This window comes from Ranitomeya imitator, chromosome 5 (assembly GCF_032444005.1).
Source record: "Ranitomeya imitator isolate aRanImi1 chromosome 5, aRanImi1.pri, whole genome shotgun sequence".
Classification (NCBI taxonomy): Eukaryota; Metazoa; Chordata; class Amphibia; order Anura; family Dendrobatidae; genus Ranitomeya; species Ranitomeya imitator.
The window spans coordinates 514,483,064-514,507,254 of record NC_091286.1 but is presented as its reverse complement, the minus strand read 5'-3'; the positions used below and the strand labels follow the sequence as shown (position 1 = coordinate 514,507,254).

Genomic DNA, 24,191 nt, shown 5'->3' with positions numbered 1-24,191 from the left:
TCCAATAGGTTTTTACTTTATTGATGATGTGATCTTAAAAAAAAATGACAGAACATTTATCTCAATAACAGAAAAAATAATTGTTTGCCATATAATTCTGAATAAAAATATATATTTTTTTTATATATAAAATGCTATTTCTATTCACAGTTTAAGTACTAGAAGGAGCTTGCAGAAAGGTGCATCGTAGAAACATGACATAGTTCATGACAAAGTTGCTGATCCAACATAAGGTAAAGTAGGGAAGCTGACCAGATGTCTCTTATCCTTGTTCTACTATAGAATTTATGCCTCAGACACTTTGTTTAGATGACTTTTAAATATGTTGCGCTGCTGTCAGTACCCAGTTGGTTTTTAGCAATGCACCGGTACATTCCGGAGTCTGAAGTTCTTGGATTCTGTACCACTAATGTTCCTTGTGGAAGCAGAAGCTCAGACCCCGTAGGTCGTCCTTTACTAGTCGTTGTTAATATTGATAAATCTGGTAACTCCCAAGATATCTCTGGTTTTGGAATTCCAATGGCCATGCAATTGAAATGCACTGTAGATCCTACTCTTGTGTGAATATTATGTGGAGGTTTATTTGTAATCCTTGGAGGATATGCTACAATCATGACAGGTACACTAATAGCTGTCTCTCCAGCATTATTTTTTGCTGTGCACAAATAATTTCCACGATCATGTATAGTTGTTTCTTCAACAACCAATGTGCCATTCTCTAGTAATGAGTATTTCCCATTGACTTGAGGTCTGTCTATTATGTATCCACTTGGAAGAGTCCATGTCACACTGGGTCTTGGTATTCCATCAGAAAGACAATGTAAAGATAAAGTTTCTCCGATTATGTTTTTTATTGTCCCTCTTGGATGTGTTAAAATAGTCGGTTTTTGCCCTACTTCCAATATAATTAGCTTTTCAATATAGCCCACCTTATTTCTGGCTGCACATCTATATTTTCCTGCATCATCTTTGGTAGGACTGTAAATTATGAAGGTTCCATTGGATCCTGCAAGATATTTTGAAAACCTTTTTCCATTTACAAACCTGCTACCATTTGGTAAAAGCCATGTTATCTCTGGAAGGGGATTCCCATCTGCAAAGCAATTAAGTATTGCCATTTTGCCTGGTTTAGCAATGATCCTCTCATTGAATGGATTTTTAAACACCGGTCTTTGAAGGACATCATGAACTTCCAACTGAACTACCAGAATACTTTCACCTCCATCATTACGAGCAACACAGGTGAATTCAGCTGTATCAGAAGGTCTAATGTTCCGAATTTCCAAAGTTCCATTCTTGTGTACCATAATCCTGCTGCCATGGTATGGTGCAGTTAGATATATGTTGTCAGGCATGATCCACATTATTTGAAGAGGATGTGTTCCTTCTGCACTACAGTGGATCAATTTTCTAGAGTGTTTTAAAGCTGAATCTTTAATTATAGTTTTATTGGTATATAAGCCATTAATAACAGGTGGAGTTGAAAGAACATCTAACTTAAGAAGCCTTGTGTCATCTCCTGCTGGATTGCGTGCCACACACATGTATTCTCCTGCATCTATTAATTTGATTTGGTTAATGGACAAAGAACCATTTTCATGCAATGTATATCTATCATGGGAAGTTGCAATCATATCACTAGATGGAAGCAACCAGAATATCTTGGGTTTGGGCTCTCCAATGGCTTGACAATTAAGAACTGTACTAGACCCAGCTCTTGCTTCAAACTTTCTGTTTGGATTTAGTTTAATACGTGGAGCAGCTGCTACAACACTGATATGTACCTTCATCTCATCTCTTCCCAATGTATTTTCAGCAAAGCATGTGTAGTCTCCTTCTTCAGACATTCCTACCTTGTTGAGGTATAATGTACCATTGTCAAAGAGGATATATCTTCTTGTTCTCCTACCACTGTCATCAGCTTGAAGAACATTGTTTATCATTGTGCCATCTGGTAAACTCCAAGATATTTCTGGTACTGGAGATCCTGAGGCTTTGCAATCAACTTTGAAATCTTTTCCAAATGGAACTTGCTTCATGAGGTACTGCTTTTGAACTATTTTAGCTGGTTTCATGTTTATGTTGACCTTCATCAAGATTATATCATCTCCTAATTTATTTCTTGCCACACACAAATAGTCTCCAGCATCTTTTTCATTTAAAAAGAGGACCACCAATGTACCATTTGGATGTACTTGTATTCGGCTTCCCATTCTATAAAAATAATAACACAATTATTACATTTCTTAAACAGTTCCTATTATTATTATTAATAATAAAACATTAAATATTTGTAATTTACGATATATTGATGTGTTATTTGAGTTGTTGTTTCATGCACAGTAATTACTTACTAGTTTGAACTAGCAGCTCTATGGACAGCAAATCATAGCACATAAAAGAGTTGCCCCAACTAATAAATTCAGCAGTGCTACATCTTTATTGTGTCACGAAAACAAAGATTGAAACAATCAGTATAAATATAGAAGAGGTGGTCAAACATTAAATTTTATTTCAATTCTAAATCTCTATTTAAAGTCACAAATGTATTTTTTTTCTAATACACTTTAATTATAAATTTCCCTATTCTTCCTTCACTACTCTTTCTAACTATGTTATTTCTTTACTACTTCCTTTGTGATGATGCTTTGTTTGAAAACAGTGTATTCAGAGTATGCAAATGAATTGTCATCAGAGGGCAGAGGCGGAGGTCACTGACACTGCTTTTGCCCCCACCCTGAGATGAAGAGTCATCATCAGTGATCTCCAGTTCAAAGGCTGGGCTTGTCTCTGTTCTACTAAGCATGTGTTGGCTGTCAATTGCAATGGATGCTCAGTAAGATCTTCTAAGTGTACAGTGAGAATGCGCTCTCTTTTGCTGGCTCTGATCAGAAGTAGCAAGCTGGCAAGAGAGTGTACTGTCATTGCACATTGTAAGAAGAGAATGAGATACCAACACCACCTCAGGAAGTAACATCACTCAAAGGAAGTTATAAAAAAAATATAGCAGTTAGGTAGAGTAGTGAGTAGAGGTGGGCGTACCCGAACGGTAAAGTTTAGGGTCCATACTGGAAACCTGGTGTTCGTGCAGGGACCCAGAACAAGGACTTCACCTGGAAGTCTGTGTTACTGTTTGGGTTTGGCAGCCCAGACAAAGCTTGTTGAAAGGATGTAGTACAGCCAATCAACAAGTTTTACTGTGTGAGCACTTTAGTCTCAATCACTGTCATGTCAAGTATTGGCATGGCAGTGACTGGTCTTTTTTTGTGAAAAAAGAAACACATGCAGTCCCCTCTATTTTTGATAACCAGCGCAGGCAAAAGCAACAGCTGCAGGCTGCAGCCCTCAGCAGTCGGCTTTTTCTTGACTGGTCATTTTTGAAGGTTTAAATAAATAATTTAAGATGGTGTGGAGCCCCCCTTTTGATAAACAGCCAAGCTAAAGGTGTCAGCTGGAGGCTGTTATTCTCAGAGTAAGAAGGGGCCATGGATATTAGCCATCCTCAGCCTAAAAATAGCAGCTCACTGCTGCCCCAGAAAAGGCACATCCAATAAATGTGCTATTTCTGGAGCTTTGCCAGACTATTCCCACTTGCTCTGCTGCAGTGGCAGGTAAGTTAATAATTTTGGGGTTGATGTCAGCTGTTTTATGTTCACTTAGATGAAGCTCATAGGTTAGTAATGGAGAGGCATCTATCAGATAACCCCTTTACCAACCCCGTAGTCAAATTTAATAAAGACAGATACAGTACTTTAACCCCTTCATGACCTTGGGATTTTCTGTTTTTCCGTGTTCATTTTTCGCTCCCCTCCTTCCCAGAGCCATAACTTTTTTATTTTTTCATCAATAAGGCCATGTGAGGGCTTATTTTTTGCGGGACAAGTTGTACTTTGGAACGACATAATTGGTTTTACCATGTCGTGTACTAGAAAATGGGGAAAAAATTCCAATCCAAGTGCGGTGAAATTGCAAAAAAAGTGCAATCCCACACTTGTTTTTTGTTTGGCTTTTTTACTAGGTTCATTAAATGCCAAAACTTACCTGCCATTATGATTCTCCAGGTTATTATGAGTTCATAGACATCAAACATGTCTAGGTTCTCTTTTATCTAAGTAATGAAAAAAAATTCCCAACTTTGCTTAAAAAAATTGTGCCATTTTCCGATACCCGTAGCATCTCCATTTTTCATGATCTGGGGTCGGTTCAGGGCTTATTATTTGCGTTACAAGTTGACGTTTTTATTGATACCACTTTTGTGCAGATACGTTCTTTTGATCGCCTGTTATTGTATTTTAATGCAATGTCACGGCGACCAAAAAAACGTAATTCTGGGGTTTTGAATGTTTTTCTCGCTACGCTGTTTAGCGATCAGGTTAATCCTTTTTTTTATTTATTCTGAACACGGCGATACAAAATATGTTTGATTTTTTTATTGTTTTATTTTGAATTGGGAAACATTAGATGTTCGGGCCCTCATTTATTTGAATGGGATACGGGTTCAAGTTTGAGTTCGGGTGCCGTTCTGGTTCCCAAACAGAACTTTTTTTTCATGCTTGGCCGAACCAGATGGACCCGTCATCCAAAAGCCCACCCATCACAACTAATGATGGAAGGATAGGAAATTCTTAATTAAAGCATATTAGAAAAAAGATTAGGTTATGATTTTAAATAGATAGAGATTTACAAATAAAGCAAAATTTAGTTTTAGACCACCCTTTTAAAGAAAAAAATATATATACAGTAGCATGTAAAAGTTTGGACCAAAATTACTGTTATTGTGAGCAGTTAAGCAAGATGAAAGATGACAATGAAATGATATCTAAAAGGACTAAAGTGAAAGATGACACATTTCCTTTGCAATTTAGGAAAAAAAAATATATATGTAGTCTTTTTACATTTAAAAAATTGCATAAAATGAGCCAATACAAAAGTTTGGGCATGGTTGGAGATATGTGTGCTCAGATAACTTTGACCATGGCTTCAGACCTTAATAAGCCTGTTAGGGTTATGGCTTGTTCACTGCCATTGTTAGGAAAGGCCAGGCGATGCAAATTTACCAGCTTTATAAAAACCCAGCCTCCTCTAACCTTGTGCCAAATTACAGCAGCTGTGGGTTATTCTAAGAAGCTGCCTAGCGCTGTGAAGAGGAAAATGGTGGTAACCCACAAAGTAGGAGAAGGCTATTAGAAGCTAGGAAAGAGTTCTCAAGTTGCCCTTTCCTCAGTTCGAAATGTAATTAAGAAATTGCAGCTAACAGTATCAGTGGAAGTCAAGATAAGGTCTGGAAGACCAAGCAATTTCAGTGAGAGCTGTTTGTAGGATCGATAAAGAGGCAAATCATAACCCCCGCTTGACTAGAAAAGACCTCCAGAAAGATTTAGCAGATGCTAGAATTGTGGTACATTGTTCTGCTGTTCAGAGACACCTACACATATATGGCCTTCATTGAAGAGTCATCAGAAGAAAACCTCTCCTGAATCCTCAGCATAAAATTCAGCATCAGCTGCAAGGCTGAAGTGCTATCCACTGAGCCAATGTGCTGACCGATATAAGACCACCACCTTACAGGCCTGATATACAGCATTCTATAATACTGTACATATGGCCTGGTGCCTCCCTTTTTTATGTCATAACTATAAAAATAATTAGTTTTGCTCCATAAACCACTGTTATTAACATAATCTGCACCAAACAATGAGAGATGAGGAAAAATGTCTTCCTAGGCAAAATACTGTTATCCAAATATTTGAAGCCCTATTGACATATGGAAACTTCTAACCACATATGCACTAAACCTTCAAAGACTTTTTTCACACAGGAAAGAGCAGCATGTGAAACTTATTTTGCTCAGCAAATGTAAGAAAAATAGGTTCAGCTTCCAGGTAAAATTGAAAAAGATTTTCTCTTTATTATAAAGTTGCTAAAAATAGCCTGGCACTAGGGCTAATACACATTGACAAAAAACGAGAGTAAAGGCAATGCTTTTCTACTGCAGTGGCTAGGAAGAAGGGGAATTGAGGAACTATTTTTCTTTAATTTGCTGTCTTGCAACGTGGGGATCAGAATGGAGTTCTGTGCACCAGCTGGAATCTATTGGTGAGCTGACCTAATCGTTTTATTACTACTTAAACTTATTTTCCTATCTGGAATCTAGTAGAAGAAAATGTATAAAACTAGAAGACGTGTGCATAATTTAGCCATCCAAGAAGAGAGATCAAGAGTGATGGGAGCAAATGTCATTTAGGAAGGCCAAGTAATAACAAAAAATAAGCTGTGTTTTAGAGGTGCTATTCCTCCTCACTGTCCTCCCTGTTCCTCCTTCAGTGATGTGACACTGTAAAGTACCCACAAACTCACTTCTGAAATTCATTTCTGAATTTTCTATAGTTTGAAATATAAACAAAGTTAGAACATATTCAAGGCTTAATTTATTTGCTAGTTCAAACAGGTGCCATTACTACAGGTAATGACTGGAGGACAGAGGAGCCTCTTAACCCCTTTACCCCCAAGGGTGGTTTGCACGTCAATGACCAGGCCAATTTTTACAATTCTGACCACTGTCCCTTTATGAGGTTATAACTCTTGAACACTACAACGGATCCTGGTGATTCTGACATTGTTTTCTCGTGACATATTGTACGTCATGATAGTGGTAAAATTTCTTTGATAGTACCTGCGTTTATTTGTGAAAAAAACGGAAATTTGGCGAAAATTTTGAAAATTTCGCAATTTTCAAACTTTGAATTTTTATGCAATTAAATCACAGAGATATGTCACACAAAATACTTAATAAGTAACATTTCCCACATGTCTCCTTTACATCAGCATAATTTTGGAACCAAATTTTTTTTTTGTTAGGGAGTTATAAGGGTTAAAAGTTGACCAGCAATTTCTCATTTTTACAACACCATTTTTTTTTTAGGGACCACATCTCATTTGAAGTCATTTTGAGGGGTCTATATGATAGAAAATACCCAAGTGTGACACCATTCTAAAAACTGCACCCCTCAAGGTGCTCAAAACCACATTCAAGAAGTTTATTAACCCTTCAGGTGTTTAATAGGAACTTTTGGAATGTTTAAATAAAAATGAACATTTAACTTTTTTACACAAAAAATTTACTTCAGCTCCAATTTGTTTTATTTTACCAAGGGTAACAGGAGAAAATGGACCCCAAAATTTGTTGTCCAATTTGTCCTGAGTACGCTGATACCCCATATGTGGCAGTAAACCACTGTTTGGGCACATGGGAGAGCTCGGAAGGGAAGGAGCGCCGTTTGACTTTTCAATGCAAAATTGACAGGAATTGAGATGGGACGCCATGTTGCGTTTGGAGAGCCACTGATATGCCTAAACATTGAAACCCCCCACAAGTGACACCATTTTGGAAAGTAGACCCCCTAAGGAACTTATCTGGATGTGTGGTGAGCACTTTGACCCACCAAGTGCTTCACAGAAGTTTATAATGCAGAACCGTAAAAATAAAAAATCATATTTTTTCACAAAAATTATATTTTTGCCCCCAATTTTTTATTTTTCCAAGGGTAAGAGAAGAAATTGGACCTCAAAAGTTGTTGTCCAATTTGTCCTGAGTACGCTGATACCCCATATGTGGCAGTAAACCACTGTTTGGGCGCATGGCAGAGCTCAGAAGGGAAGGAGCGCCGTTTGACTTTTCAATGCAAAATTGACAGAAATTGAGATGGGACGCCATGTTGCGTTTGGAGAGCCACTGATGTGCCTAAACATTGAAACCCCCCACAAGTGACACCATTTTGGAAAGTAGACCCCCTAAGGAACTTATCTAGAGGTGTGGTGAGAACTTTGACCCACCTAGTGCTTCACAGAAGTTTATAATGCAGAACCGTAAAAATAAAAAATCATATTTTTTCACAAAAATTATATTTTTGCCCCCAATTTTTTATTTTTCCAAGGGTAAGAGAAGAAATTGGACCTCAAAAGTTGTTGTCCAATTTGTCCTGAGTACGCTGATACCCCATTTGTGGGGGTAAACCACTGTTTGGGCACATGGGAGAGCTCGGAAGAGAAGGAGCGCCGTTTGACTTTTCAATGCAAAATTGACAGGAATTGAGATGGGACGCCATGTTGCGTTTGGAGAGCCACTGATGTGCCTAAACATTGAAACCCCCCACAAGTGACACCATTTTGGAAAGTAAACCCCCTAAGGAACTTATCTGGATGTGTGGTGAGCACTTTGACCCACCAAGGGCTTCACAGAAGTTTATAATGCAGAGCCATAAAAATAAAACAAAATTTTTTTCCCACAAAAATTATTTTTTAGCCCCCAGTTTTGTATTTTCCCTAGGGTAACAGGAGAAATTGGACCCCAAAAGTTGTTGTCCAATTTGTCCTGAGTACGCTGACACCCCATATGTGGGGGGGGAACCACCGTTTGGGCGCATGGGAGGGCTCGGAAGGGAAGGAGCGCCATTTGGAATGCAGACTTAGATGGATTGGTCTGCAGGCGTCACATTGCGTTTGCAGAGCCCCTAATGTACCTAAACAGTAGAAACCCCCCACAAGTGACACCATTTTGGAAAGTAGACCCCCTAAGGAACTCATCTTGATGTGTTGTGAGAGCTTTGAACCCCCAAGTATTTCACTACAGTTTATAACGAAGAGCCGTGCAAATAAAAAATATTTTTTTTTCCACAAAAATTATATTTTAGCCCCCAGTTTTGTATTTTTCCAAGGTTAGCAGGAAAAATTGGACCCTAAATGTTGTTGTCCAATTTGTCCTGAGTACGCTGATACCCGATATGTGGGGGGGAACCACCGTTTGGGCGCATGGGAGGGCTCGGAAGGGAAGGAGCATCATTTGGAATGCAGACTTAGATGGATTGGTCTGCAGGCGTCACATTGCGTTTGCAGAGCCCCTAATGTACCTAAACAGTAGAAACCCCCCACAAGTGACCCCATATTGGAAACTAGACCCCTCAATGAACTTATCTAGATGTGTTGTGAGAACTTTGAACCCCCAAGTGTTTCACTACAGTTTATAACGCAGAGCCGTGAAAATAAAAAATCTTTTTGTTTTCCCACAAAAATTATTTTTTAGCCCCCAGTTTTGTATTTTCCCAAGGGTAACAGGAAAAATTGGACCACAAAAGTTGTTGTCCTATTTGTCCTGAGTACGCTGATACCCCATATGTGAGGGTAAACCCCTGTTTGGGCACATGGGAGAGCTCGGAAGGAAAGGAGCACTGTTTTACTTTTTCAACGCAGAATTGGCTGGAATTGAGATCGGACGCCATGTCGTGTTTGGAGAGCCCCTGATGTGCCGAAACAGTGGAAACCCCCCAATTATAACTAAAACCCTAATCTAAACACACCCCTAACCCTAATTCCAACGGTAACCCTAACCACACCTCTAACCCTGACACACCCCTAACCCTAATCCCAACCCTATTCCCAACTGTAAATGTAATCTAAACCCTAACCCTAGCCCTAGCCCTAACCCTAACCCTATCCCTAACCCTAGCCCTAACCCTAACCCTAGCCCTAACCCTAGCCCCAACCCTAACCCTAGCCCTAACCCTAACCCTAACCCTAGCCCTAGCCCTAACCCTAGCCCTAACCCTAGCCCTAACCCTAGCCCTAATGGGAAAATGGAAATAAATACATTTTTTTTATTTTTCCCTAACTAAGGGGGTGATGAAGGGGGGTTTGGTTTACTTTTATAGCGAGTTTTTTAGTGGATTTTTATGATTGGCAGCCATCACACACTGAAAGACGCTTTTTATTGCAAAAAATATTTTTTGCAATACCACATTTTGAGAGCTATAATTTTTCCATATTTTGGTCCACAGAGTCATGTGAGGTCTTGTTTTTTGCGGGACGAGTTGACGTTTTTATTGAAAACATTTTTGGGCACGTGACATTTTTTGATCGCTTTTTATTCCGATTTTTGTGAGGAAGAATGACCAAAAACCAGCTATTCATGAATTTCTATTGGGGGAGGCGTTTATACCGTTCCGCGTTTGGTAAAATTGATAAAGCAGTTTTATTCTTCGGGTCAGTACGATTACAGCGATACCTCATTTATATCATTTTTTTATGTTTTGGCGCTTTTATATGATAAAAACTATTTTACAGAAAAAAATAATTATTTTTTCATCGCTTTATTCTCAGGACTATAACTTTTTTATTTTTTTGCTAATGATGCTGTATGGTGGCTCGTTTTTTGTGGGACAAGATGATGTTTTCAACGGTACCATGGTTATTTATATCTGTCCTTTTGATCGCGTGTTATTCCACTTTTTGTTCGGCGGTATGATAATAAAGCGTTGTTTTTTGCCTCGTTTTTTTTTTTTTTTCTTACGGTGTTTACTGAAGGGGTTAATTAGTGGGACAGTTTTATAGGTCGGGTCGTTACGGACGCGGCGATACTAAATATGTGTACTTTTATTGGTTTTTTTTTATTTAGATAAAGAAATGTATTTATGGGAATAATATTTTTTTTTTTTTGTCATTATTTTGGAATATTTTTTTTTATTTTTTTTTACACATTTGGAAAAAATGTTTTTAACTTTTTTACTTTGTCCCAGGGGGGTACATCACAGATCAGTGATCTGACAGTTTGCACAGCACTCTGTCAGATCACTGATCTGACTTAAGGCCCCTTCACATTAAGCGACGCTGCAGCGATACCGACAACGATCCGGATCGCTGCAGCGTCGCTGTTTGGTCGCTGGAGAGCTGTCACACAGACAGCTCTCCAGCGACCAACGATGCCGGTAACCAGGGTAAACATCGGGTAACTAAGCGCAGGGCCGCGCTTAGTAACCCGATGTTTACCCTGGATACCATGCTAAAAGTAAAAAAAAAAAACACTAGATACTTACCTACCGCTGTCTGTCCTCCAGCGCTGCGCTCTGCTTCTCTGCTCTCCTCCTGTACTGTCTGTGAGCCGGAAAGCAGAGCGGTGACGTCACCGCTCTGCTTTCCGGCTCACAGACAGTACAGGAGGAGTGCAGAGCACAGCGCTGGAGGACAAACAGCGGTAGGTAAGTATCTAGTGTTTGTTTTTTTTTACTTTTAGCATGGTAACCAGGGTAAACATCGGGTTACTAAGCGCGGCCCTGCGCTTAGTTACCCGATGTTTACCCTGGTTACCAGTGAAGACATCGCTGGATCGGTGTCACACACGCCGATCCAGCGATGTCTCCAGGGAGTCCAGCGACGAAATAAAGTTCTGGACTTTGTTCAGCGACCAACGATCTCCCAGCAGGGGTCTGATCGTTGGTCGCTGTCACACAGAACGATTTCATTAACGATATCGTTGCTACGTCACAAATAGCAACGATATCGTTAACAATATCGTTATGTGTGAAGGTACCTTTAGCGCAGTGCAGCCTTCACAGTGCCTGCTCTGAGCAGGCTCTGTGAAGCCACCTCCCTCCCTGCAGGACCCAGATCCGCGGCCATCTTGGATCCGGGTCTGGAGCAGGGAGGGAGGGAGGTAAGACCCTCGCAGCAACGCGATCACATCGCGTTGCTGCGGGGGGCTCAGGGAAGCCCGCAGGGAGCCCCCTCCCTGCGCGGTGCTTCCCTGCACCGCCGGCACATCGCGATCATCTTTGATCGCGGTGTGCCAGGGGTTAATGTGCCGGGGGCGGTCCGTGACCGCTCCTGGCACATAGTGCCGGATGTCAGCTGCGATAAGCAGCTGACACCCGGCCGCGATCGGCCGCGCTCCCCCCGTGAGCGCGGCCGATCGGCTATGACGTACTATCCCGTCCAGGGTCAGATAAGCCCAGGGCACCTCGACGGGATAGTACGTCTAAGGTCACAGAGGGGTTAAAGAAGAAGTTACAGGTCTATGAGAGCCAGAAATCTTGCATGTTTTTAGGTAACTAAATACTTATTTTCTACCATAATTTGCAAAAAAAACATGCCAAATCAGACAAGGTAATTTTCTGGATTTGTTTTCTCATTTTTACTCTCATAGTTGTGGTCTCCTATGATGTAAATTACAGGCCTCTCTCATCTTTTTAAGTGGGAGAATTTGCATAATTGGTGGCTGACTAAATACTTTTTCCCCACCCATATATATTACAGCTATATTTTTGGGGGGGCAAAAAAGCAGATTAAATCCGAGAAGATGGAAAGAAAATATTTTGTTTTAATTCTAAAGCTTTCATTTCCAGTGATTTCGCATGTTGACCTTTCCAGATCCATACTAGCAGTCACGTCTCTACCCTGTTATGTGCACACTTCTCACAGCCTCTCAAAAGCAAAAGACTCTTATCCTCCTATTACCTGCTATACAAGGTATCATAGGGAATCCTCTAGGCATAAGCAATTATGCCCATTTATATACTATCGAAATGTGTTCATTTGTTCAGTATCTCTTTGCAAAGACCCACCTTTTTTCCACATCATGTCTACCTTGTGCAGCTACTCCCTTACCTTCTGTTTGTCCATCATTGTAAATAACTCCTTCCTGTCCTCATCTCTGCCTTTTTACTATGATTTTTATTTGCTGCCTTTGCTGCGATGCTTGTGTATGATCTCTAAATAAGCCAGCACTTCTATTTTAGGATTCACATAATCTTCAGTAAGGCTGGTGATACTATGGGGCTCTAGTTTGTGTTCTTCATTGACTATGCTGTTTACAATTTATCATGCAACCATTTCAGAAATGTATATGTATGATCAATTTACCATAAATATATTTTCTTACCTGTGCCATTGATCTACCAAAGCTTTTGATGGTAGCCTCCATATTATCCTTGGCTTTGGTTCTCCAGATGCACTACAGTTTAGCATCAACTTGTCACCGATGTTCATTTCAGTGGATTTCGGTGAAGCATTGATTATTTTAGGCACAATATCATTTTGCTCCACCTTGAGAGTGACGACCCTTCTTTCTGAGCCAGTAGAGCTGGTTGCTATACATTCATAGTTTCCATTGTCAGAGGATGCTGCATTCCTTATGTAAAGTGTCCCATTAGAGAACAGGAACAACTTTTCATTTACATAATGTAATGGTTTCACCTTTGTACCGTCAAATGCTACCCAGTGAACACTGGGTTGTGGGTTTCCTTTTGCCGTGCAATGAAGTTTTACATTCTCTCCCGGAAGAGCAAGTACAGTTTGTCTTTTATCTTCCAAAATAGCAGGCGGAGCAGCAATCACTTGAACCTTTACAGTAAATGTATCTGATCCAGCTGTATTAGTAGCAATACATTTATAAATTCCTCGATCATAAATAGTCACTTCCATAATAGTAAGAGTCCCATCAGATAAAACAAAAACCTTATGAACACTGTCAGATTTTTCAGATGCAATGGTCTCATTGGCTAGTATCCAGGTGATGGTAGGAAAAGGTCGTCCTTCAGCCTGGCACTTTATACTTACTGTAGTGCCAGAGTGCACTGTAACCTCCCTTGATCTGCCCTGTATAATCCTTGGAGGGTATGTAATGATGGAAAGTGTTACAAGCAGCCGGTCTGAGCCATACTGGTTATTAGCAACGCAAAGATACTGCCCACGGTCCTGGGCACTCACACTTGAAATAGAGAGTGTTCCATTTGGTAAGACTTCCATCCTGTTTCCCCTTCTTGTCTTGGATACGAAAGTTCCTGGTAAAGAAACAATATTTTCACTATAAAATATAAAACTATTCAAATATGTCCTCAGTTATTAAATCTAAATTTAAAAACCATGGATTTTTGGGGGGGTTTCTTCTAGTCCTGATGAATACTGTACTGTATTGGTTAAATATCACATCCTTATAAATATGAATTCTACTGCAAATGTACAGGCACTTTATGGATAATTAATGTTAAAGAAGCTGTAATCCATGTAAGCATGTGCATGTGGTTGTTTTTCGCTTTTTTTTTTTTAAATATTAAGGGCCCAACTTATCAAGGAGTTTTCACCAGTTTTCTTTTTTCATTTCTGAGTTGCACAAAAAATTTTGTGACTTTGATGTTTTTACAACCATCTTAGTGAAGACAGCTTGGGACAAGATGTGGCAAAGCCTGCACGGCAGATTCATCGAGATTTAGACCAGTTTTTTTGCATGCCAGCCTTAATAAATCAGGCCCTGTATATTTTTACTTAAATACAATGTTAGTGCAGCTTAACGTGAAATTAAAAATATGTCCAAAAAGGACTGTATTTTCAAACTCTGGTACTAAAAACAATCCATGACAAAATGGTTTGCTTTTTTTGGATCAAACTTTATTATTTAGAACATGCAAAAAAAGTAAAAATTAATGTATGAAAGTGTGTAAATTTTCAACAAAGTAATAAAAGGAACTATCCCTACCTGAAGCCACTTTTGTCCACAATATGGTGGGTGTTGGATCTCCAGTTGCCTCGCATGGAATGAAGGCATCCGAGTTAGCAAGGACAGTGAAACTTGCAGCTTTACCTCCCAAAATACTAGGTTTAGAGCGAACATAATTGAAAGGAATTTCTTCTGTTTTTTGGGAAGTTGCCTTCTTTTCAGTTTTCTGTGTTACCATAGATGAAACATTGTATCGTATAGGTGTTTTCAATAGATTTGGAAATTGTGCTGGGGTGTTTACATTCCCCTGAGATGTTTTGGGGATTCCAACATTTTCTTTTCTACCACCAGCTGATGCTTGGGTTGTGCTTGGACTTATTATGGCTGCTGGAATAGTTACACTATTGATAACATTATTAGTTATCGATAGTGGTGTAGGTGTGCTGGTTGTAGGACTTATCTTATGTGTTGGGAAGGCCTTGGTTTTATATGTTGTGACAAAAGAATGCTCATGTGGGATATTTTTGTTGAGAGCTTGGTCAGATGTGGCTATATTATTTATGTCTGATGGCTCTAAGTATGGAGTAATTAAGTTCTCAATGCGATTCATTGCAACTGATGGATGCATGGATAACTTATCATCCTTGGTTAGATTACTCCAAAAAAATTTGGTCACCATGTTTGGAGAAGCATAATTTTTTGAACTCGTTAATGTTATTGGTGTTTTTGTAACAGTGGTAACTGAGGACTTTGGTGTTGAAATTATTCTATTAACTGTGGTATCATCTGGATAAGTTGACAAGTTTATATTTGTTGATGGCTTATAAGTGTAAGTGTTTACTGAGTTGAATAAGAAATTTTTTTTTCTTGGTCGTTTTCTTTTCAGAAATCTATGTCTGTTATAGACAGCAGCTGTTTTGGGGGTTAATGTAGTAGAGACATAACCTGTGTTAGGGATGAGTGTAGCTTCTTTAGTCGTTATTACCCCCATAGAACTGACTGAATAAGCTTCAGTTTTTCCATCCTTAGAACTTGCAGGCTGCACTTTGGTTTCGGCAAAATTTGAATTAGTTGGAAGTTGTATAGTTGATGGAACTGCAGACCTGGTTGGAAAAATTAGCCTTTGGTTATCACTAGTTATTGTTGGATAAAGTACAGTTGTTTTTTTGGAGGCATATTTGGCACTTGTTTCCTTTTCAATATTGGTTGGATAAACAGTTGTTGCTTCTACTGTAGCAGATTTGGGATGCATTATTGTTTTTGATGCTTTGCCACTAATTCGATGAACCATACTAGATGTTGCTTCAGCGCTCATTGGATAATTTACCATTGATACGGAAGAACTGCTTAGGTTTCCTCTTCCTAGTTTCTCTTCCTTTGTAAAAGGTACTATAGGAATTTTTGTAACAATTGGTTTTATTGTTGGAAGTGGAGTAGTGGAGATAATAGTAGATGTTAAATGAGAGTGTTTTCTGAGTTTCCTAAGAATTTCTCTTTGAGTAAACTGATTGTTTGGAAACAATCTATGCCAGGGAATTTTCCTTCTAATTATTTTGGAGGCTGCTAAAGGTTTGGTGGTGGGTTGGGGTGAAGTGGATACCAGCTTTTCTTTTTGTCCAACTACAGGCATGGTTATCAGTACGGATGTTGTTGCACCTTGGTTATAACTTAATCCAACCTTGAGCTTTTCCAAAACAGACATGTCTATGTTACTTGTTTTAGTAATGTGAGGTGAAGATGGCGTATTGTATGTATTAGTGGCTTTATCAGTATTTTTGAATTGGGTAGTCAGCAAAGTGGTTGCTTCTTTTCTCCTAAAAGCCTCTGGAGCTGTTTTAGTTGACAGTGTGATTGGTAATGGGGGATTTGTGATTGAAGGTATTGTACTAGATAAAATCTGTTTATTTTTAGCAATACTAGAAACTGTACTGTATGCTGTTGTGGTTTCAGTGATATCATTAATATTTTCTTGTTTTCCAAATCTAGATTGATGCACTTTAACATCTGGAATACGATCTGGTTTTACGATGCGCCTTCTTCCTGGGATTCTTCTGCGACCGTAACGCCTTAGAGTTGGCACAAATGGTGTAACTTCTTTCATTATCTGGATCTGTTGATGAGTAATGATTGTGGAGCCAGCTGGGAGCCCTGGAGTTATGATTTTCTGAGTGCTATGAAAATATATTGGACCAATGTCAGTTTGTGAAAGAAGCAATTTTGCACTTGTCTTGGTGGAGGAATCAAAGCGAACATTTTGATCTTCCAAATCCTCCCTTGCTTCATAATAATGTGGAATTCTTGTGGTGTCAATTCTTGATGTAAAAGAGTGTAAATTGTCAGGTGTGGTCTGTAGCTTACTTGTAATGTCTTTGGTAGTGAAAACAGTTGGCTGAGTAGTAGTAATGGCTGGTAAAGGCATTAGGGTGTTTGAATGTGAACTAACACTGGATGGAGATTGCTTATGAGATACCGGAGTAATTGTGATGTGAGTTATGACTGATGGTTCTATAACTTCTTTTGGTCCTGTAGAAATGACAGAGCTTCCTGTAATTGAACTAGTTGGAGCTGATAGTTGTTGAGATGGTGGAGGAGCTGCATGTAGATTGCTAGATGTGTTTTTTTGTTCCATATATATATATTTTGGAGTAAAGGAATCATAGGATGTTGTTGGATTGATTATAAAGTTAGGAGGTGTTCTACTGATTGAAGTTATTCCTTGTTTGGGCATAGTAACTACATTCTCAGATGGACTTTTCAAATAACTAGATGTAGTAAAAGTGGTGTAATCATATTGAGGTTTAGTTTGTAGTCCATTTTCCATAATGATAGGGTTTGTAATATCATGTGTGTCAGTATAATGAGAAGAGGTTAGTTTTGTTACTGTAGTGGTTGTAATGTCTTGTGATTTAGTATAAAGGTAAGTACTGGAAGTTGTTGGCCTTATGACCCCAGATTGTGGAGTTGCAGTTAAAGATTTTATTGTAGTTACAAAAATATTACTATCAGATTCAACATTGCCATATGTAGTAAGAGGAATAAGTTTTGGCATCAAATTGGTTGTGGCATCTGTGGGTAGCATGCTCACAACATTTGTAGTAGGTGGTGCTTCTGATATTGCCAATGCTAATGGGTTTAAAATGCTTAGTGTTGTTGACTGTTCACTATCATAGTTGTTTGAAGTAGGGTTTTCTCCTGAAGCAAAATATTGTGTTGGAGTTAGCTCCTGACTGCTCAGTGTAATGTAACTATTCGTCTTTGGTATTTCTGTGTAGCGTTCATCAATGTTTGCTTTGGTTGGTGTTGTAGGTACTTTATTTGTGCTCCATTTATGATTATCAGAATCAGTCACTGAAGACACTCTGGGTTTTGTATTAAGTATGCCTGTACTTGAGTAATTCTCTGTTACTATTGAGAACTTTTCATTCACTGGAAGGAATTCTTCACCGGATGGTTGTTCTGCATCTCCAGATATGCTTTCTATATCGTTTTCTTCCTTTACTGTTTTCATTACTTCTGTTTTTGGTTTGCTGTTGATTGAATTTTGCTTTGTTTTCTGTAATATCTCTGTCCAGCGTTGGGGATCAATTTTTCTTGTGTTTTGAGTAAATTGTCTCCTGTGTCCTCTATAACCATGGTTTATTCTGTTTCTTCTATGTGCTGGTACATTTGTACTTTGTTGTCCATCTGATTTGATAGGTAGGCGTCTATTTGGATATCTTTTATGTTCAATGGCTTTCCCTGTCACAGAGTCCAGGTTTTCTTTAATGTCTTCATTGCCTGATCCTTCAACATTTACATCCTCGTTTTGGTCCAGCTGTACTTTCATAATAGTTGTGCTGAATTTTCTGTCTTTCACCAACACTCTATGTGTCAACATGTCGAGTCCATATTGATTAGCTGCTAAACATCTAAAATGTCCTCTGTCTCTTTGTCTTATAGCTTGGATCTTTAGTGTGCCATTGGAGAAAATAACCTTGTTTTTTGAGGTTTCATGTAAAATAGAGTGATCGGGTAATATCCAGTTCACATATGCATCAGGAACTCCATATGAACCACAAGGAAGATAGAGAACATCCCCACTATTGACTGAAAGTTCAATCCCATTGACAGCTTCTTCCTCCACATCACCACTTATCACAGTAATTCTAAATGAAAGTACATCTGCATCCAAATAATTTGTAGCAATGCAATGGTAAACCCCAGTGTCAAAACTATCAGCCACCTTTAAAATAAACTTTCCATTTTTTGTAATTGTTATCCTTCCTTCTTCACTCATATATGGTGCTCGGATTTTAATTCCATCAGGAAGCACCCATTCAATATTTGGAACTGGTTCACCCACAACTTGGCAATCCATCTCCACTGTTCCTCCTATTATTGCAGTATACTCTGTCTGTGTCTGGTTGTTCTTGATGATCATGGCCCAATTGTTTCTTGAGGGGTACTCAACAGATCTGGGAATTGTAACATAGATATCTGTGAAGTACCGGATATGCAGTGTGCTGAGAGTTGTTGCTGTCCTATCAAGTTGAATAGTAATCAAGTCCTGCATCAGCCAGCTAGGTTCTGCTCGAATTTCTGCATCAATGTCAGTAAAGACATCATCACCAGAGCCTACTTGCTTATATTTATAGTGGATAAAAGGTGTCTTTGTAAGCAAAAGCTCCCGCTTAAGTTTCATTGAAGAATCACTGTACATTGCTAATATTCCCCATAACTTCTGAATATGATCATAGTCAATGTCGCATACCAAGAAAGAGGAGAATGTAGTCCTCATTGCTGTGTATTCGTCTTTTCTGTCCAACATTATCTGAGCCATTTTGGTTGGCCTTTGAACAGTACAGGCTAGGTTTGCTTCATTTCCAGACTGATCTGTCATATTTATGATTAGAGATCCCATTGGAGCAACAAAGTCTTTGGCTGATAGGGCAGTAAAGCTGCCTTCTTCTATGGAAGAGATGTTTTTTAGCTTGTAGATGTTTTCTATATTAGGCTTAACACAAGTAAGATCTTGAGATGATATTTCATTTAAAGATTTCCCTTGATTCTTTTTAGGACTGGAACAAAGAGGGCATTGAGTTCCTAAGCGATCTCTCTTGCACTTGATTAAGTCTATGAAAATAAAAGAGAATAAAAATTTTAAAGTCATGTTGGTTCGAAGTATAAAGCTCTATTTCATTGTCAGACGTTTTAATTCAAATACATATTATAGTAAGTGTAAGTCGTTTCCTATAACCACATTTTCATTAATGTTTTCCATAACACTATATATTTTCAGCAGCTAAATTAGAGGGTTGCATATTATGAACCCTTCAGTTATTCGTTGAACAATTATTCATGACTTAGGATAATAGCCAAATCAGTCCTAAGTCATGTGACAAGGCTCGTTAAAGTGTCGACATTGACTGTTAGGATTGCTACTTCCAATAGGTGGCAATAGAGTTCTAGTCCTCTTCCTCTCTGAAGAGACAATTTGCATATTTCCCAGAGGAGCATTGCGGCTTTGAGTCTCCTCACCTCGACATGCTTATCATGTCACTCTCCACAAGGAGAAACGATACTTCTTGGTCAGACACCTCTCAATCATCCAGCATATAGATTGATAATTTATAATGAATATTGAGCATAATATACATAATAATCGACTTTGGATACAGCTGTTAAATAATCAACTATAAATACTGTGTGCACAATTATTAGTCAATTTTTACTTTTAACAATTAATTTTATTATTGAACCACTACACTGTTGTCGATCAATCCAAATGGTTAATAAACCTGAAATCTGAACATTTAAGAAAGTAAAAGTGAGATTTGTCTTTCATAGAAGAAGAAATATGTGTGCATATTGGTAAACTATTAGTGTGCAGAATTATGCACCTAAATGAAAAATGTACATTTTCTCAATTCAATTGTTTATTTGTATCTGTTAAAGTGAGAATAATAACCAAACAACTCAAAGTATACAAAAATATATTTTTGACGTGTCAAAAAAATATCAGTGACCAAAACAGCCACCCTTCTTCTCAATAACAATCATAAGCCTTCCATCCATGGAGTCTACCAGTTTTGTGAACTGTTGACTAGCAACTTTATGGGCAGTGCCAACCACAGCCTTCTAACACACAGTTCACAGAGGTGTACTGTTTTCTTTCACCTCAAATCTCACATTTAAGAAGGGCCCACAATTTCTCAATATGGCTTAGGTCATGTGATAAAAAGACCTTGACATTTTCATCTTTAAGGCTTTTACCAACTAAACAAACAGTGGAGTACTTTGATGCATGAGATGAAGAATTGTCCTGCTAAAAAAATCATGGTTTTCTTGAAAGATGCAAACTTTTTCCTGCACCACTGCTTGAGAAAAGTGTCATCTAAAAACTGGCAGTAGGTATGGGAGTCCATCTTTGAGTCCATCTTCAACCTGAAGCTAGCTCAGATTTAATAATTCCAGCTTACAGCAGAACCCCATCTCCACCTTGCTGGCGTAGGAGTTGAAGTGGAGGTCTGTGTCCGTTAGTTATGCTGCCACGAGCCCATCCATCTAGTCCGTCAAAAGTCACTCTCATCTCATCAGTCCATAAGATTTTTGAAAAATCTGTGTTCAGATCTTTCTTGGCCCAGTCTTCATGTTTCAAGTTTTGTGTCTTGTTCAGTGGTGATTGAACAACTTCCTTCCTTACCATGGCCTTGTTTCTGAACACTGAACTCCTTGTGCAGTTATAGAATACTAGATGGCAGCCCGATTCTAAAGAATCGGGAGTCTAGAATCCATATATACTTTATTTATTCAAATGTAAGAATAATACAATTAACCCCTTCCCGACCTTTGACGCCACGTAGGCGTCATGAAAGTCGGTGCCATTCCGACCCATGACGCCTATGCGGCGTCATGGAAAGATCGCGTCCCTGCAGATCGGGTGAAAGGGTTAACTCCCATTTCACCCGATCTGCAGGGACAGGGGGAGTGGTAGTTTAGCCCAGGGGGGGTGGCTTCACCCCCTCGTGGCTACGATCGCTCTGATTGGCTGTTGAAAGTGAAACTGCCAATCAGAGCGATTTGTAATATTTCACCTATTATAACGGGTGAAATATTACAATCCAGCCATGGCCGATGTTGAAATATCATCGGCCATGGCTGGAAATACTAGTGTGCCCCCACCCCACCCCTCCGATCGCCCCCCCAGCCCTCCGATCTGGCCGGTACACTGCTCCGGCTCCCCTCCGTCCAGTGCTCCGCTCCCCCCCGTGCTCTTGTCCGCTCCCCCCGTGCTCCAATCACCCCCCCGTGCTCCAATCACCCCCCCTGCACTCCGATCCACCCCCCCCGGTGCTCCGTTCCACCCCCCGGTGCTCCGTTCCACCCCCCCGTGCTCCATTCCAGCCCCCCCGTGCTCCGTTCCACCCCCCCGTGCTCCGTTCCACGCCTGCCGCGCTCCGATTCCCCCCCGTGCTCCGATCCCCCCCCGTGGTCCCCCCCACCCCATCATACTTACCGATCCAGCCTGGGTCCCGTCCGTCTTCTCCCTGGGCGCCGCCATCTTCCAAAATGGCGGGCGCATGCGCAGTGCGCCCGCCGAATCTGCCGGCCGGCAGATTCGTTCCAAAGTGCATTTTGATCACTGAGATATAATCTATCTCAGTGATCAAAATAAAAAAAATAATAAATGACCCCCCCCCTTTGTCACCCCCATAGATAGGGACAATAAAAAAATAAAGAAATTTTTTTTTTTCCACTAATGTTAGAATAGGGTTAGGGTTAGGGTTAGGGGTAGGGTTAGGGGTAGGGTTAGGGGTAGGGTTAGGGCTAGGGTTAGGGTTAGGGCTAGGGGTAGGGTTAGGGCTAGGGGTAGGGGTAGGGGTAGGGGTAGGGTTAGGGTTAGGGCTAGGGGTAGGGTTAGGGCTAGGGTTAGGGTTTCGGTATGTGCACACGTATTCTGGTCCTCTGCGGATTTTTCCGCTGCGGATTTGATAAATCCGCAGTGCTAAACCGCTGCGGATTTATGGCGGATTTACCGCGGTTTTACAACTGCGATTTTCTATTTGAGCAGTTGTAAAACCGCTGCGGAATCCGCACAAAGAAGTGACATGCTGCGGAATGTAAACCGCTGCGTTTCCGTGCAGTTTTTCCGCAGCATGGGCACAGCGATTTTTGTTTCCCGTAGGTTTACATTGAACTGTAAACTCATGGGAAACTGCTGCGGATCCGCAGCGTTTTCCGCAGCGTTTTCCGCAGCGTGTGCACATACCTTTAGAATTAGGCTATGTGCACACGGTGCGGATTTGGCTGCGGATTCGCAGCAGTGTTCCATCAGGTTTACAGTACCATGTAAACATATCGAAACCAAATCCGCTGTGCCCATGGTGCAGAAAATACCGCGCGGAAACGCTGCGTTGTATTTTCCGCAGCATGTCAATTCTTTGTGCGGATTCCGCAGCGTTTTACACCTGTTCCTCAATAGGAATCCGCAGGTGAAATCCGCACAAAAAACACTGGAAATCCGCGGAAAATCCGCAGGTAAAACGCAGTGCCTTTTACCCGCGGATTTTTCAAAAATGGTGCGAAAATATCTCACACGAATCCGCAACGTGGGCACATAGCCTTAGGGTTAGGGTTGGAATTAGGGTTGTGGTTATGGTTAGGGGTGTGTTGGGGTTAGGGTTGTGGTTAGGGGTGTGTTGCGGTTAGGGTTGTGTTTAGGGTTATGGCTACAGTTGGGATTAGGGTTAGGGGTGTGTTGGGGTTAGTGTTGGAGGTAGAATTGAGGGGTTACCACTGTTTAGGCACATCAGGGGTCTCCAAACGCAACATGGCGCCACCATTGATTCCAGCCAATCTCGTATTCAAAAAGTCAAATGGTGCTCCCTCACTTCCGAGCCCTGACGTGTGCCCAAACAGTGGTTTACCCCCACATATGGGGTACCAGCATACTCAGGACAAACTGCGCAACAATTACTGGGGTCCAATTTCTCCTGTTACCCTTGTGAATCAAAAAAAATGCTTGCTAAAACATAATTTTTGAGGAAAGAAAAATGATTTTTTATTTTCACGGCTCTGCGTTGTAAACATCTGTGAAGCACTTGGGGGTTCAAAGTGCTCACCACATATCTAGATAAGTTCCTTGGGGGTCTAATTTCTAAAATGGGGTCACTTGTGGGGGTTTCTACTGTTTAGGCACACCAGGGGCTCTGCAAACGCAACGTGACACCCGCAGACCATTCCATCAAAGTCTGCATTTCAAAAGTCACTACTTCCCTTCTGAGCCCCGACGTGTGCCCAAACAGTGGTTTACCCCCACTCATGGGGTATCAGCGTACTCAGGAGAAACTGGACAACAACTTTTGGGGTCCAATTTCTCCTGTAACCCTTGGGAAAATAAAAAATTCTGGGCTAAATAATTATTTTTGAGGAAAGAAAACGTATTTATTATTTTCACGGCTCTGCATTATAAACTTCTATGAAGCACTTGGGGGTTCAAAGTGCTCACCACACATCTAGATAAGTTCCTTTCGGGGTCTAGTTTCCAAAATGGGGTCACTTGTGGGGGGTTTCTACTGTTTAGGCACATCAGGGGCTCTGCAAACGCAACGTGACGCCCGCAGAGCATTCCATCAAAGTCTGCATTTCAAAACGTCACTACTTCAATTCCAAGCCCCGGCATGTTCCCAAACAGTGATTTACCCCCACATATGGGGTATCACCATACTCAGGAGAAACTGGACAACAAATATTGGGGTCAAATTTCTCCTGTTACCCTTGGGAAAATTAAAAAATTCTGGGCTAAATAATTATTTTTGAGGAAAGAAAACGTATTTATTATTTTCACGGCTCTGCATTATAAACTTCTATGAAGCGCTTGGGGGTTCAAAGTGCTCACCACACATCTAGATAAGTTCCTTTCGGGGTCTAGTTTCCAAAATGCGGTCACTTG

The 24,191-nt window shown here is 40.3% G+C and overlaps 1 protein-coding gene across 1 annotated transcript in view; it reads right to left on the bottom strand.

The window, feature by feature from the left end:
• Positions 1–24,191, bottom strand: part of IGSF10 (immunoglobulin superfamily member 10) — an 82,951-nt gene continuing 58,760 nt past the window's right edge. Inside the window, exons 5-7 of the mRNA XM_069727499.1 lie at positions 14,300–19,372; positions 12,707–13,607; positions 1–2,214 (exon numbers count right to left, since the gene is read on the bottom strand). Coding sequence (XP_069583600.1) covers positions 306–2,214; positions 12,707–13,607; positions 14,300–19,372 — 7,883 coding nt within the window. The 3' untranslated portion in view covers positions 1–305. The remainder of the gene's footprint in view (positions 2,215–12,706; positions 13,608–14,299; positions 19,373–24,191) is intronic.